The following is a 16,518-nucleotide window of genomic DNA, read 5'->3' as shown; positions in this document are numbered from 1 at the left end:
CTCAAACTGAGGATTATTTTCTAACAGTTCTTTGAGAACAGTTTTCCAGAATTCAGGCTGAGAGAATTGGTATTCCTCGGACACATAAGCCATATATGGTATATTTTGTCCTTGAATAGGCAAGTGTGACTTTAATTTCAGGCTTTTTTGATAGGAATACTAATTTTCAGATGAAATTCAGTATCCAGATGCTTCGTACATTTTGGCCTTTCCTTATGCGCCACTGATGATTAGCTTTTTTTGAAATATTCAGCAAAGATCTTAAAGCATCTTTGCACCAGGGATATATTGAAAAGCCTGCAGGAGGTTGTTTTAAGGAGCTGAGCACTCCTGTTGAATCCAGCAGACATATTTATTTTGCACAGCAGAACACATGTATCAGGGTCTAAGCAGGGACTTGGACACCTGATTTGGCAGTAAAATCCATCAGTTGTATTCCTTGCTCATGTTTGCTGCCATTCCTGTGCAGAAGTTTTTTCACCTGGTAGGACATGGCCATGCAGAGATGACTTTCTGAGTTTCCCCATGGTGGGTTAGCTGCAGGTCACTCCGGGAATCCCCCCAAGCGTACGCAGGCGTGTGCTTGAGTGGGGACTGTGGGACAGCGAGGTGACGGGAGGCGAGGGGACTGGAAAGTTTACCGTGATAGCAGACACAAGTCCCCTGTGTTCCTGGGCCAGGGCTGTACCTTGTGTCCCCCCTCAGGTAATGCAGCTTGGGGAACACCGGGGGCCTCCTGATTACAAAGGCAATTAGCAGTAGGATAAATAGCAGAGGTGATGTGCTTCTCAGCAGTGCCTCAAGTCAGTGCACCTTCCTCGCTGACTAGTCTTTATGGAGAAGGATATGAAGCATCTGGTTTTTTGTAATAGATTGTTTTGTTTGGTCTGACTGTCTGTTTACTATTATTAGTAGGCTGGTTTCTCTATAGTACAGGTTTGTCAGGGAGGAACTTATTTAAAAACACATTTCTTGGTCTGTCAAGGAGCTTTTACATGTATATCAGTGAAGGTAAAATTTATACTGTGCCAGGACTAGAAAAGCTGCTTGACAAAGAGAAGCAACCTAGTAAGGAAGATCTTGCTTAAAAAATGGTACTCAGGACCTGATCCATTGAGTCTATTTTAGTAGTCCTATTAAATTCACTTTGAATGTATTGGGAGTAAAACTCATTTGAATATAATGGAACTACTCCAAAAAAAAAAAAAAAAAATTATTAGGCCTAATCTCCAGACCTGGAAGTGAAAGAGAAAGTCAACAGACACCATATGCAGTCTGTAGTGGATCTACGTGCACATAAGCACACTCACTGTGCATGTAAGCACACAAAGTACTGATGCTATGAATAAATTCACTTTCTGCACTGTAGTATAATAGAGAAAGTTTTGCAAAAGCACTTACAGCAACTGCCTGACTCTCCTGGTTAGTCAGGGGATGGCACCTATCTAAATTCCTGTGGTGTTTCTGAGTAGTCAATCCTTCTGTGTTATAGCTAAAAGTATATCTGAGATCCTCTCCTAGGAGTACAGGTGCTCTATCTGTTTACAGACATACACTTATATAGCTTTATACTGCCAGTTCCTCATGCTTCAGTCCTTACACAGACTCTTCTCATCCTCATGCGCTCCTGCCACTTCCCCTGTGCAGTCAGCAAGGAGAGTGGCCAGAACAGCCGTGCATTAGGCTCAGCTTCCACCCAAGACCACCCACCCACCCATATGACGGCACAACCTACCTTAACCTCTTCTGTGATAATGGAGGTGTGTGCGTTACCATGAGGAAATGGGCATGTTCTCTATCTTCTCCTATATATGTAGATCCTTAGATATTCTGTGCTAAAGATGCTGTATTGATATTCAAGTTAATCATGTCCATTTATTTAGGAAAACAAACTGTTTACCAAATCAAAAATCCCTCTTTCAAAGTGAGTTGCAGATCTTTGAGGGGAACTAAACATGTCTAGGAAGGAAGCTTTTTAAATTGAAAGAGTGATGTGAAAGGAGATGTGAAAAGCTATGCTCTTGCACAGTTTCTAAAGCCGATGGACTTAAATAGGAATTTAAAGAAACGTGCAAACTGTGTCACTGTTGTTCACCTCTGTGATATGATCTCCCAACTCAAGACTACTTACTCATCACTGAACTGTCAGTGTGTTATTGTACGGTATGTTTTCATAATGCCCCACACTGCTGAAGTGAGCAGGGATATAGCAAAGATATGTGGTTTTAAAACGGAATTTTTAAATTACCTGAAATTCCTTCATACACAGAGTTTACTCTTTATATTTGAAAAATACTTGGAGTCTTTTAGCATTTATATTACCTGGTAGCTGGAAAGCCACATTCTTCAAAGACAAAAAAACCCTGATATCAGAAGCCTGTTTGGAGCCTAGTGCACATCTAATTATCTTTCTCAGTCTTAATTATTTAGCAAGTGCTAATAAACTGCACGTATCATGACACTCATGTTTAATAAGCATATAAATTTAATTGATTTTTTTCCCTCTCTTTGAAGACTAACAGACACGGAATTCAATCACAAGGCAATGGCATTATAACTTCCAATATAACATCAGGTTTTAATAAGCCTCCTCTTTGCTGCACACATGTGCTTAAGACTGCCTGGAAACCAAATCAGTAGAGAAAAGGGATTACTTTAGATTACTTTGAAATGTGCATTGTTTGAAATGGCCTCTGGTGACCAGCTTTCATGAATGGCTGATTTTACTTGTGGGGCACGTCATCTGGCTCAATTATACCAGGCTCTTTTGTATGACAAGTGCACTTCTTGGCTGTGTTGAAATATGAAATTCTAAAACAAAGTAAATCAGATGGTGAGAAATAAATTTAAGTAACTGTATATTATTAGAAGTTTGTAACTCAGCAGTAGGCACTCTTCTTACTGAAAAATACATGGGAATTTTCTTTTAAAACTTTCACAGTTTTGAAGTTAATATAAAAATATTATTTTTAATTTTCTTTAATGTTTTGTTCAACTATATTAACAGCATTAAAATCAAAGACATATTTTCCTTTTCTCAAAGACAGATCATTTCTTCTACAATTATGTATTTTTAAAATGTTATTGGAGTTTGTTGTTTTACTCTGACATATGAAGTGTTGGAAACTTTTACCTACTAAGAATATCCCTTAACCTGTACAAAGTTATAAAAGTGGGTTAGCAAGTGTGCATTATACTTTCAAGTCACTGCAGGCTTTTTCCTTTCCTGTCTGTAACTGTTTGCAAAATTACAATGTAAAAACGTAATATAAGGTTATGATTCTCCCTGCCTGCAATTACTTTAAATTATAGTTACTTTAAATTAATCTAGCCTGAGGCACTGATGATACATCATTATAATACACAGATTACATTTGGAAGGTGAGCAGATAACTGATTGATTAGTAAAGTGTGTTGGAAATTCAATAGGTAATGATTAGATTAGACCCAGATAGGAACTACATTCTTTGTGTTCACTGTAAATCCTATACTTTACAACTAAGATTAGGGGATTAACCTTTAAGAAGAGATGGTAGGTCTTGCTTTTTCCTGACTTCTGCTGTACTGTAAATGTGTTTCCCATGGCTGCAGGCTCGATATTCCCACAGGAAACTGACCCTCAGATTTACGCGGTCGTGCCTGGTAGTCTGAGATTGCAGTGTTTGCCTTTTAAATACAAGACAGAAGTGTAAGATGTGAGAAGAGCATTAACATTACTACTCTTAAAACAGTCATCTGTCAACTGTTTTTTCCACTTAAGTGCTTCACTGTATTAGTGAAATTGAGAGTTGTTATTGTTGTTGTAGGGTGTTACAACCCTCTAGTCATCAAGGCAATGTGATTTAAGGAGAGATTTAAGACTTCTGAACCGCTAGGTTGCTTTGGTGCAGATGAACATCTCGCCTCCCTGACCTTTTATTATGTAATTTCAATCTGTCTGCACAATCTTCATGAAATTACTAATCTCATGAAATTACTGAACTCATGAAATTACTAATTCTGTTGGGTCTCTAACCGCACACCTGTTATGATTCATAGCATAGACTATGTGAGCCTTTAAGAGGTCTATCTACCCTTTGACATAAACATCAAAGATTCACAGAAACTGTACGCATGTTGCTGAGAAAACGCCTTTAACTCCCTTTCACCTTGGAGTTTCCGTGTATGCAAAATGTTCTTGAGTACAGCAGCATTGCTAGGTGGACACATTTCACTTTAAAGCAAAAAAGAACTGAAAATGGTAGGCGTAAACCACCGAATCTGACCTTTGCAGGGACACTGGTGGGTGAAGCCACTTCCAGTTAACATGATGCCAATGATAGCGATTTCTGGCACTACAAGCAGACTGGCAGGTTTTTGAAATGCTGCTGACCAGGTGCCCACCAATGTGACCAGCCTCCAAGGTCATATTGGAAATTACAAAATGCTGTCAATAGCAAATCCCTACTCTGCTTTTTATGAATGATGAGAATTCTCCTTGTTGTACTTTGCCTTTCTACTTTTCTTATGGAGAGTCTGATTTTAAGGAAACAGAGAACACTGGGGTCATATTCCTGTAAAAAACATTCATCAAAGCTAAAACTGTCAAGTCAGCAGGTCATAGGTAAAATACATAGGAAGATAATGCTCCTCTGCTTGGGGTGAGGAAGGAAAGCTCATTTTCTTGTGGTGATTGATATCTGAGGTTTTGTTTGTTTGAGAGGCTTTATCCACTTATTTATCAGAGAAACCTGTAAGAAGAAATTATCCAAGATGACGTTTTGCATAAAGGAAATGAGGCAACTGATCACTTGCAATGACAAGGCCTTCTGCTTCTTTTCCGTGTTTTTGATATATTTTTGTGCAAGTTCCTAGCACTTGTCAGGAAATCTCAAAAATGTCCTAAGTAGCAAAACGTTTGTGGACAATATCTTAATTATATACAACCATGTCAATTTTTGGAGGCAGGGAAATCTAAGTACACAGAAATAATCAGTAGGATACTGGATAGTAATGAGGAACAAAACACTTAGTTAACCACAAAATTGCTACCGCTTTAGGAGTTTCTTGATTTAGGATCCCTATGGTACCTTACCTTCTCAATTCACTGGGCACATTTATTGCTAATATCAGCAGAACAGAAACCGCAATTCTGGTTCTCAAGCTCCACAATCACAGTCCACATTATTACTAATATCATTATTATTACTGTTGTTTCCTTTATTGGCCAGAGTTGATCCATTTTTGTTGCTAAGGAAAGGCCACCAGAACAGCAGGCCTTAACCTATGACTTTGGATGATGTGCTGTCCTCACTGCTCATGCTCAAAAGAAAACACCAACACTTTGGTGCAGAGAAGACAAAGTTGTCTGCCCTTTGTTACCACTTGGCCATGAATTACCGATGTGGGGCAATGCATAGCCCATGGTATCGGGGACGGACATACGTCCAGTATCCTTACTCATTATCCCCACATTTGATTTCAGATTTACAAACAAGAAAGAAATCTGTTCATGTAAGCTAGATTCCCTGTGCAATGTTATGTGGAAGCCACATTTGTAGAATATTAAATATGAAGAAGTCCATACATCTTTAAAGCTTATAATGCAGTATAGTTGTGGATACTCAGTGCCCTGTTTCATAAACAAAGTGTATGATTCTGGACAGATTTTTATTGGCCAAACACAACCTGTCACTTTAAGTGAACATAGTAAAAAATGTGGACATGAAAACAAAATGGTTTTTCAAAGCGAAAATGCTCTTTTTTGAAAACCAGCTGTCTTTTGTTGTGTTCCAAATTAAGCACTTTCAGCCAATGCGCTGAAAAATCTTAAATACTTCTTGGCCAACATGAATCTAAAATCTACAAATAGTTTCAAAAGATACTATTCTACCTTTTGATTTTCTTTCTCGTCACTGAAAGATATTCTCTTAAGAGATCTAGAAATAAAGTCCTCCTAGTTTTTATGCCACATCACATGAAGTGGCACTGTAGCCCTTCTTTGCAGTGGCCTGCCAATGTAATTCAAGTTTCACGGGTAATTAATTCTCCATGCCAACGAGTCCTTGAACTGCCTGTTATAATACTAGCAGCATAGAACCAACTAAAGATCGAAGCTTTCAGAGTTTATCCCATGAAAGGTGAGTACAAACTATGAATTTGTGCTCCTGTGAAAAAAAAAAAATGAATGAAGGAAAAAATTACATCCAGATGAGGAAAAATAGTTACTTTGGATTTCTCTGGTTTCATTTATTTACTGACTACATTTCAGTTGTCATAGGTATGTTCTACAGGAAAAATATCATTTAAATTTTCCAAATAGCACATATAGAATTTATGATCAGCACTTGTTTAATTGGCTAAAGAAAAGCATTTTACAGTACTGTCTTGATTTCTGAACACTGCATGAAAAATTTTAAGTTTACTTCCCCATGTGATTTTGAAAAGGTCCCTTTTAGAATTTCTCCTACTTTTGTCGATTTCTCAAGACAAATTACAGTGTCTGCAGGGGCACTTGTAGACTACCAGCCAGTATCCAACACAAACATTGCAGCCTTGTCTTCCCTATCAAGCCTGTATTTTGACAGTTTTCTTTACTTCATTTCCTTCTAGGACTGGGAAATAGGCTGTAAAAGGACAAGTTGTCAAAGATCACCTTTTAATAAAGATTTGTCCTATGCAAAACTGAAATAGTTATGGGCAACAAAAAGTGGTATTACTGTGCTCTTGTGCAAGAACCATACAATGAAACTTGGATAATTAATTTTATATGTGTAAATCAGTCCTGATATTTTCCTTTATCCATCAAGGGGAAAAAACTAGAGTTGGAAAAGAAATCATTCATGCTCTTTTTCCTAGAAAAGACTTGCCTAAGGTGGCCCTAACTTGCTAAAGCAAAAGGATTTCTTGAAACTAATAGCCCAAAGAGGGTGAAATGAAGAATACTTGTTAACGTTCGTTTGCATTAGTGTAAATTTTATTAGCACTGAGGTGTAATTGTCAGGAACCTGCAGTTTCGTACTGTGGGGGATTATTCAAACACGTTGGTGCCAATGTTTGCTCAGCGCAGTCAGGATGACTGTGCTTTCTGGGTCAACATTGTCTGAAAAAGTTTGCTGTATGGTACAACTGAGGTAAGAAACTAAACATTGAGTCTCACTTCACGTAGCCTTTCGTGCTTTGTGAGGTGAGTCAAAGTTTTGCTATTTAAAGATCAGACATTTAGAGAAATTGTATTTCTGCTTTTGCACCAAGAGCATGTTGTGTCTGGTGTCTGTCAGAGGAAGGCTGACTTCTCCAGTAACCCTGGTCTTCGGGGCTTTTGTCAGCTTTTATGTGACTTAGAACAAATACATGGAAATTGAACTATTTTTAAAAGTCAGTCCAGACTAATTACAGACTTCCAGTCTACTTTTCTGAATGTTGTGTAATCACCGAAATGGCGTTTAACATTAAATGCCGATCCCCTGTATTGGCTTTGCAGTGCTCTAACGTTAGTTGGAGGCTGGACTGTTTGTTGGTGCAGAGACAATGAAAGACAAGATTTCTCTGCAACAGACACTTGAATTTTCCTTTTAAAGATGTTCACACTCTTCTGGTGTAATTACAGCCTGCCAGAGTGAGGAGCATGAAACTGTTTAGCTTGTGAAGCTTAAAATAAAAGGTGTATGTGAAAACAAGAACACGATCCTTTTTCTAGCAGTCCAGCACCAAGTCCCATCCCCTCCCTCTACTGTGGCTTCTTCCCCTGAAATTTAGAGCACCTTCCTATTAACGCATTTTTAGGTGAGTGATGGGGCCCTTTTTGTCTTCTGTGTTGCTCTCATTAAATTATTTCTGCTTATTAATCTGTTTGTAGTTCATGTTGCATGTCTGAATATGAAGTCTCAGGTGTGGGTGCACAGATCTCCTCATGAATTATGCTCCAGTCTAATTATATAATGTGCACCCCAGTTCCCATGCAGGCTTCCCCTTGGGCAGACCTCTTGAATGTTCTTGGGCTTCGGTGGTTTTGTGGGGGTTTTTTATTGACCAGTGTCACTGTGCTTTATCTATAGTTCCAAAATAAAAACAGAAGGAACATATGTGGCAGGTCAATACCCTGGAGGCAGCAGGCATGACTCCGCGGTTTCTTTCCAACCCTCTTGCTTTTTGCCCCCAGATATCCCCTCCCTTCCCTTGTGTAACAGGACAGTTTTGCAGAGCTTCAGTCGGTAATGCCAAAAATGTTAAAGTGTAAGTGGCTACCCATTCCTCCCCGGGCCAATCAGTCATTTTCAGTCACAGGTTTAAATCTGCTGCAGCAAAGCCAAGCCTCTGTGCTTGCATCAGGTCTTACAAAAGCAAGGCTGTTTGACTGACAGGCACGGAGAGGGGGTTCTGATAACGTACTGAGCTGAGTCTGGAAGCGGAGTATCAAGGACAAGGCTGTGCCAGAGGTACTGTGCATTATGGATGAGGCACTCGGGTCCATCGTTGACTGATTGAGGGACAGTTACGCTCTTTCACAATGCTGGGTAAGATCATCTGGACTGTCACTTAATATGAGCTTTCTTGACAGTGGGAAGATGACTTTTCACGTAGTGATCCAATGCAGATTGCAAATGACAGCCATGCTCTCCCCCCTGCTTTGTAAGGGCTTAGTTGCTCATGCAGGTGAGTTAACCTAAAATAGATTTATCGCTTGCCAGGTGCCATATGCTGGAATTAACTCTTATTCTCAGAATCTCAGACTGACTATAAATGTTGGAAAAGCACCTGCATCTGATGACGTGAGATATATGTCCTTTATCTCTAGCAGCCAAGGTGCCATCTAACCACTGCGTAGGTATGGTATTAAATTAAGTAGGGGAGCTGGGGGCAATGCAAATTTTTTCTACTCTTTTCTTTCAGGACAGAGAAAGAAGCTGTAACGAACAGTTCTGGAGACTTTGAAGCACAGCCACAGTACTGAGGTCTTTGACTGACAAGCCTTCTGCTTTCTCCTTCTTACAGGGCTCCTCCTACAGATGTTCTGAACACGTCTGCATCCCGGCAATTTTTTACTGCGCCCAGGTACTGAATGTAAGGAACAAGCTGCATAAAAAGAAGCGTGGGGTGTAGGAGAAGGAGCACTGTGAGGAGTATACCAGAAGTCATGTATATACAAAATGCAGGCAGTGGCATGACTTCAAGCAAAGATTATTTGAGAAAGCGTAGTTGCAGAATGACCGAGTTTATTTTTAGAAAATGACAGAATAAAGCTCTTATTCAACAATATGGCTTATAATCATGTTAAATGGTATGTGTCAGGCTTGACTTCCCTAAGTGTCATCCTTTCACTGTGTGACTGGAAGTTTATTTATTGCTTGAACAGAATTTCTTTTCCTCCCTACAGGTCTTGAAAACTAGAGCTCAGGCACTTCTGGATCAGTCTTTTCATTGAAATTCTGGAACTACTATGAAGTCTTCTTGGTTTGCACTCATCTTGGCAGTGCTCAGTACTGAATTGCTAACAAGTCACTGTTCCACCGTCAAGTCCCCGAGGTTCAGAGGACGTGTGCAGCAGGAGCGAAAAAATATCAGACCAAATATCATCCTTGTACTCACAGATGATCAAGATGTGGAGCTAGGTGAGAAATAATTGTTACTTGCTACTTCATTTCGTCATGTGTCTTTCAGTAATTTCTGCCAAGCAGAAAGTACTGTAAATTCAGAGAAGGTACGGGTCCTGGAACAATATCAGAATGTGGGACAAGTTTGGAAAATGAGTTAGCAAATATTATTTAATAGCATTCATCACATTTAATTACAGACTTTAGGAAATATATGCTTATCAAAATCTGTCATGGAAGGTTTTAATCACCACCATAGAAGGATTTAATAATATGTGCAAGGACATACAGGTAAAAAACTTGCATCAAAAGCCCTTTTTCACTTTGTGACTTTCTGTAGTATTTAAAAATTTGAGCCTCATGAGGTTAACCTTTCCCTCAGTGCTGTATAGGTATCTATATTCTCCACATATTTGTCACATGCATGTATGTCATCTGACATGTTTATGCACACAAACTGGTCTGGTTTCAGGACATAAGCTTAATATTTCTATGAATTATTGAAGTGTTTAAAATCCTTCTGCTTTAAAACTATGCTATAGGTATAAAAATAAGATAGTTTTGCTTTTACAAGTATACTAAATATCTGAGCACAACCTGGACATACCAGCCAGAAGTGATTTTCACATATTTTTCTTAGGGTGGAAAAAGTTAAAACACTTGGATGATGTTCCAGGAGGCCTTTGAATGTTTTCCATTAAGTAAGTTAGAAAGATATTAATGGTACTTATGCATATAACTGATTTTTTGGTTCACTGCCCAAAGTGAAAAAGCAAGGAGAGAAAGAGGATCATTTTAGGTTACCCCCAAGCAAATATTTTAGTTTCGGGGGTAGGAGGTAAGATCAAAAAGGTGAAAAATTGGCAAATCAATTTGAAATGAAATCTTGCATTCTTAGTGTTTTTTAATGAAAGACATGTTTTTAATAAACGTATAGTGAATTTCTAAACAAAATGCCATATGACATTGAAAAATCAAAATGCTTCATTCCAGAAAACTTATAACAAAATAGTTCATTTGTTCTAAAATCACATACTTTCAGCCAGAAAGTTGTAGACAAAAAGTGGTCTAGATCTAAAAGCAATTCTTTAGTTGCTAGCATTTTGTATCTGTCATGATGCAATAATAATTTACACAGTCCTTCAGGGTTGTGAGAACATAATTAATAAACTACATTTCGTGACTGAGAGATTATGCTTTTATGCAGCCGAGCTCCAAGACCAGGCCTTTAGATCTGAGCACATCTTACCTTTTTTATTTCTCACTCTTTCAAACGTCCGCTTTGTTTAGCCATGCTGCATAATGAATGGCTTTTCCCAGCTCTATTTTTGGCCTAAAATACAGCTATTACAATAGGAGTGCATTTCTTCTTGATAGAGTCATTCTGAAAATTTCGTTAAAAGGGTCAAGTCATGTCTTCCTTTTTGTGGTCTGAAAGAGCCTACTTTCTCCAGGGCACTGGGGAAGGTAGGTCAGCAGACACATGTCTGAACAATGTTACTGACTTGCTGTCTTCAGTCTTGCGAGAAGGTTTGCAAGTGGTGAAACAGGAGGAAGGATGTGGCAAGCCACTTTGTTCATATTGTGGATCTCCTCTCTTTGAAAGCTGCTCTCAATGTTCGCAGGGCACTCTGGCTCCTATTAGCAGGCAATAGCCTGGATGTGTATGCATTCCCACTGCATTGAAGGAAGACACAGGTTTCCCCTTTTCATAGATCATTTCACAGGAAACAGGATTCAGCCCCAAGACTTACTGTACTGCATTATTCACACTTCTGCTAATAAATCATTCCGCTTATTTGAAAAGTAAAGCCAGACTGTTTTCCATGTGTGAATTATCCCCTCACCCTTCAGTGATTCCTGAGAAAAATCTTAAGTTTCCCAAAGGTCAATGGGAAGTAACACTTTCTGCCACAAACAGAATAAAACTTAGGCATTGGTATCCAAAAATCACAAGACTGAAAGTGTCTCAATATGGATTATTTGCTATTGTATTCCCAGCACGAACATTTCTAAAAGCTGTTCTAAATGAATGCTTTAACATAAAAGCATATAAGGTACGTTATAGACTTCAATCAGGCAGGATTTGTCTCCAGAGCATGTATAAGCATTGAATCAAAATATTCAGCTGCCTGAGTGCAAATGATATACAGGGGAGTTATCCAAAGCAAAATTTGCAAGAGGCAGGGAGCTTGCATTTAGTTAGTGCTCAAAGCATAAGAGTATGCGCTTCTTTCTATCGATCTGCACCAATCCTCCTGAGTTTTGTGTTCTGAATGCAAAGTTCAGCAGAGCTGATGTCTCATTCAACTTATCAGATAAAACCCACAAGTTGCTCCACAACTCCAGTTAATTCCTATCTATGCTGGGAGGAATGTGTCACAGTGGAAGGATATTACAGATCAGCTGGTGGATGGCAACTTAAGCGGTGTGAAGCAGCCTGGCCCACAGCTCCTGAAGAAACTCAGCAAATGCTTGGGCCCAGAAGCTGGGAAATGACTGGTTAAATTGTGCCTCTGTGTACTTTCTTTCCCCCACCAAGATCCTGAGGATAGAGAAATAACTGCCCAACGCTGAGGCAAATGGGCATCTTGCTCAAGACAAAGCACCAGCTCCCAGAACCCAGAACTGCCCAGAACTACTGCCCCCCTGGAGACAACATACTGCTGCTCTTCAGGGTAGTGGCCCGAGCTCCCACTGGGGACAGGTCTGTACTCTGTTCAGGCATGAGTACAGGTATTTCCAACTTTTTGCTCACTCTTTAGTCACTTCCCTTGTCCTCCAGATACTCTATCACTTGCACACATCAGTACCTCAAACCATGACCCCGCCCAATCAATCTCATAATCCTCACTGTAAATAATATCTTGCATAATGTCAGAAAGGAGTCAAAACTAATGAATACGTTGTTAGTTCCACTGTTTCTAACCCAGAGGCCTTTGAGATGTCAGAGATGTGGGAAAAGGTTAAAAAAAAAAAAAGGAAAAAATCCATTTGAAACAATTACTTTTTTCTGTACCCTTGTTTACAGCCTAATGCACCACCCAGTGAAATCCATATAAACCATCCACTGAGTACAGCACTGGGTGAAGAGATCACAGCATCATCTGGATACACCACATCAGGCATAACTTGCCTGGTTTACTTTCCATCTTCACTAGAACTAAAGCACTAAAAAACATAAGCTGAAAAAATGGGGATATGTGCTGAGATCTGAGAAAGTCCATCACCTTCCTGGGGCCTTATGTACAACCCATATAAAGACAAGGTGGCTCTAGCTATCCCTTTGTAGAGATGCCCACCTGCGATACACCTGGATGAAAATCCATAGCAACTTTAAGACTTGTTATGAAACCTTGGTTATGAAACATATTTCTTGAAATATGAGAATAGACTGAGAAGTGACACTGAATTTCTTGCCGGACAAAACTTGCTAACTTCTGTGTCCAAAGGGGCTGTTCCCAGTTATCTGGTTCCCCTCAGGTGCTCCCCAATCGGTCACGTAGAGTGTGAGTGTCCTGCTGTCAGACAGCGCCTGAGTACGTGTGCCCTGAAGACTGTGGGCCAGATGGTAAAGAGCACAAGCTGTGAGGAGAGCTACAGACAGCAAAGGATTATAACTTATATCAGCAAGTTTTATCTCCTACTTATGTTTTGTTTTCTAAATGAGGAAGTCTCACCTGCTTTGAAGTGCCTATTCCAGAATTTCCAGAGGGCCTAAATCTATTATCAGTGTCAGTAAGTGCATACCTGGAGGAAAAACTTACTCATAAACAGCAGGTTTGCAAGAGCAGAGGGCTGACCAAGCAGAGGAATGAGGAAGCGCTCTAACAGCTACTCATTTATAATGCATAGAGGCATGAAAGTGCACATCAGCTCTGCTGCTGTTACCGTGCATTAGTGTACCTGAACGGTGCACTTTCCATCTGAGGACCTTGAAGCATTTTACAGCTGACCTCTCAGGAATCAACTGTGACATTTCAAAAACAGGAGAGCTATGGCAAAACCGAACCAAACCAAAACAAAAACTAAAAAGAAAAAGCCAGCCTGGCATCCAAGATACACACATGGAGAGTGAGGATGATCTCTCATTTGACTTTTACTCAACAACTCAGTGAAATGCTCCCACTCATACAAATGGAGACCTTTTGTGTTCAGAGACCTCTCAGTTACTCTTCTACTTCTCTATATCTCTAAACACATGGGTTTTGTCTGTATTGAGTTCAGGAAAGCACGAATGCAGATGTTCTGCATTTAGAAAAAAGGGGCTGTGAAAGAGGAAGAGTCCAAAATGATTGTGACTTATATGCAGGGTATTAAATGTATCTTAAAGACACAGACATTGGCACTGCACCAGGAAATGCTGAAGAGCTAACTGCCTCTTCCTTTTTTTAATCAAACAATTTTGATGCAAAAGATTTCATAGTCAGCACTGACTCCTTAGCCTTAAAATAACACAGAGCATGCTTAACTTTAACTAGTAAAATCTTTTGTAAGATTTTACGCTTACACTTAAAGTTGAGCCTCCTTGGCAGTTTTGTGGTTTTACAGCACATTATTTTTTTTAATTTGGTTTCCAAGTGACCCAAACAAAAACACCAAGAAAAACTCTTAGTGTATCAGTGGAATCAACGAATTTAAATTTAAGCCCACTGCTGTCAACTGTGCGAAATTAATTGTAAAAACAAAGGAAAAAAAGAAAGTAGAATTCCAGAAACCTCTTTTTACCATCAAAATTGTGTGAGCATTACAATTCACAAACTTGCTTCCTGGACACATACTGCCATACCCACGGTTCACCCTCACCCTTCAATCTCTGCTCTGTTGGATAATAGAAAGAGCAAACTTTGACAGCTGTCAGCAAATACTGACAGACCCTATCAGGAGCTGCTCAGTCTTTCTGCAATCTGAAATCTGCAAGCTCTGCCTATCTCACCTTGTTGTTCATGAAGACGTTTTGAAGGATACACAAAATGTCTTTGTTCTTTAAACTGGATTAATACAGTTTCTTGAGAAAGGTGCTGAATTTTGCCAGTATTTTTTTGCATACAGATTCATCCCCAAATGCTGATTTTGATTTTGAGCATAGTGCTTCAGTATTGGAGCCAGACATGCTCATCCTGTGTCCAGAGAAACTTTCCTCTAGAAAAATTGCTACCAAATTGTCTCTCTCTTCTCCCCTCTCACTCCCTCCCCTACCTTCTTCCTCTCTCTCATTCTCTCTCTCTGATTATCTGATAAAATGGAAAGAATTATAACAGATTATTGGTAATCTCAGAATTTTACATATTTTACTGGCACATTGACTAATGATGTAGTCTGTGTAACATGCTGTTTTCCTACAGCAGTGTTTGAAGAACTATTGATCTATAAATTTGATACAGCTCTAAAGCTTTAACATTGCATTTCTAGATTAGTCTGTATTTTAATTTTGTTTTGAAGCCTGAGAACAATGTATTTCTGTAATCCTGAAAAATATTTTTGGTGATATAATAAAAATCTTTTCTCCTAAAATTACCTAAGCTATGGAGTAGTACAGACTGATGTCCAAAGGCAAGCTGATCACTGATACTTTACTTTTAATGGCATAGTAGCAGCCAATATATTCTAACTATTTTTTGCAGCACAGTGATGATCAGTACCTCTTATTGCAGGGTCCTTACAAGTGATGAATAAAACCAGAAGGATTATGGAGAATGGAGGGGCTTCTTTTATCAATGCGTTTGTAACCACCCCAATGTGCTGCCCGTCGCGTTCCTCCATGCTGACTGGGAAGTATGTGCACAACCACAACATATACACCAACAACGAAAACTGCTCTTCTCCCTCATGGCAGGCTACTCACGAGCCACGTACCTTCGCCGTGTATCTCAATAACACTGGGTATAGAACAGGTAAGAGACCAATCAACAGTAGTTCTTTGTTTAAAGTGAAGATGACAGATATTCAGCAATGGGTCTCAAATCACTGCCTAAAATGAAGTGACTATTGTCCCAAATTGGGTTTACAGAGCAGAGGTTTAGCATCCTGGAGAGGGAGAGTAGTACTGACTGCTGGTCCACATCTGCAGCTAACGCCCACGTAAAGAAACTCACTTGTAATGGAACAGCATATTTTCACATTTCGATGTCCCAGGTGGGAAATAAGCTGTTGGGTAGTTACACCTAGTGCAAAAGAGGTGCATGTTAGTGGCATTGTGGGTCTGAACTGGCAGTTCCAGCTGTGATTATGGTCAGTATTATGGCCTGCTTGTGGACAGCTGCTAACCGTTATGGAAGAAGATGTCAGGGCCAGGCTGGGGACTGGTGCCAAAGACCTCACAGGAGCAAAGTGCCCGTCATGGGAGTGAAACAAGGTGAATAGTATAATTTAAACTTTGCCATGGGGCGATATTTCATTTGCATTTTCTGAAAAGGAATAGAAACATGCCTTTAAGAAGGATTGTTCTGCTGTGCACCAATAAGATTTGACAGTTTTCTTGTAAATTCCTGGTGGTTTTCTGTAGTCAGGAGATCCCTTTCCTGTCTACAAAGAACTCTTCTTATTCCTCTCGTCTGTGCTTCAGCTTGATGTAAAACCTGATTCATTTCTGCATCACCTATCCCCTAAGATTCAATCTGTAGACACATTAGGCTCCAGCCTGACTTCCCCTTCGCAAGGTACAGGAGTTGTGCGAGGTCATCAGGGTGCAATTTGTCCAGAAGTGTCGTTCGACTACAAAGACCCCCCTTTACAGGACCAATGAGGCACAGATTTCGGTGCCAACTGCGTTCCTTACAATGTAATTGGCAGCAAAAAAATTTGTCTCTATCAGCGGCTTAGGCACAAGAACGGATCACTTTCAAAACATATAGCAGGCGAGTGTCTCCATGCTGTCTGCTTGTCCTAATTCTCTTGATGCCGCTATATCCCATGCCTTAAATTTATCTGCCTGTTTGCCATCTTT

General features: G+C 39.7%; 1 protein-coding gene across 3 annotated transcripts in view; it reads left to right on the top strand.

Annotated features, from left to right (window-relative positions):
- The window catches only part of SULF1 (sulfatase 1), a 103,122-nt gene that overhangs the window by 28,097 nt on the left and 58,507 nt on the right, over nt 1–16,518 (top strand). For 2 of the 3 annotated variants that reach the window (XM_050892292.1, XM_050892294.1), the window contains exons 3-5: nt 8,974–9,033; nt 9,356–9,590; nt 15,227–15,466. In XM_050892292.1, the coding sequence (XP_050748249.1) occupies nt 9,419–9,590; nt 15,227–15,466 (412 nt within the window). In that variant the 5' untranslated portion in view covers nt 8,974–9,033; nt 9,356–9,418. Of the gene's footprint in view, nt 1–8,973; nt 9,043–9,355; nt 9,591–15,226; nt 15,467–16,518 lie in introns of those variants that run through there. The other variant, XM_050892293.1, reaches the window with a different exon arrangement.

Source organism: Gymnogyps californianus, chromosome 2 (assembly GCF_018139145.2).
Source record: "Gymnogyps californianus isolate 813 chromosome 2, ASM1813914v2, whole genome shotgun sequence".
Taxonomy (NCBI): Eukaryota; Metazoa; Chordata; class Aves; order Accipitriformes; family Cathartidae; genus Gymnogyps; species Gymnogyps californianus.
Note: the sequence above shows the minus strand (reverse complement) of the source record. Positions and strands in the feature narration are given on the sequence as shown.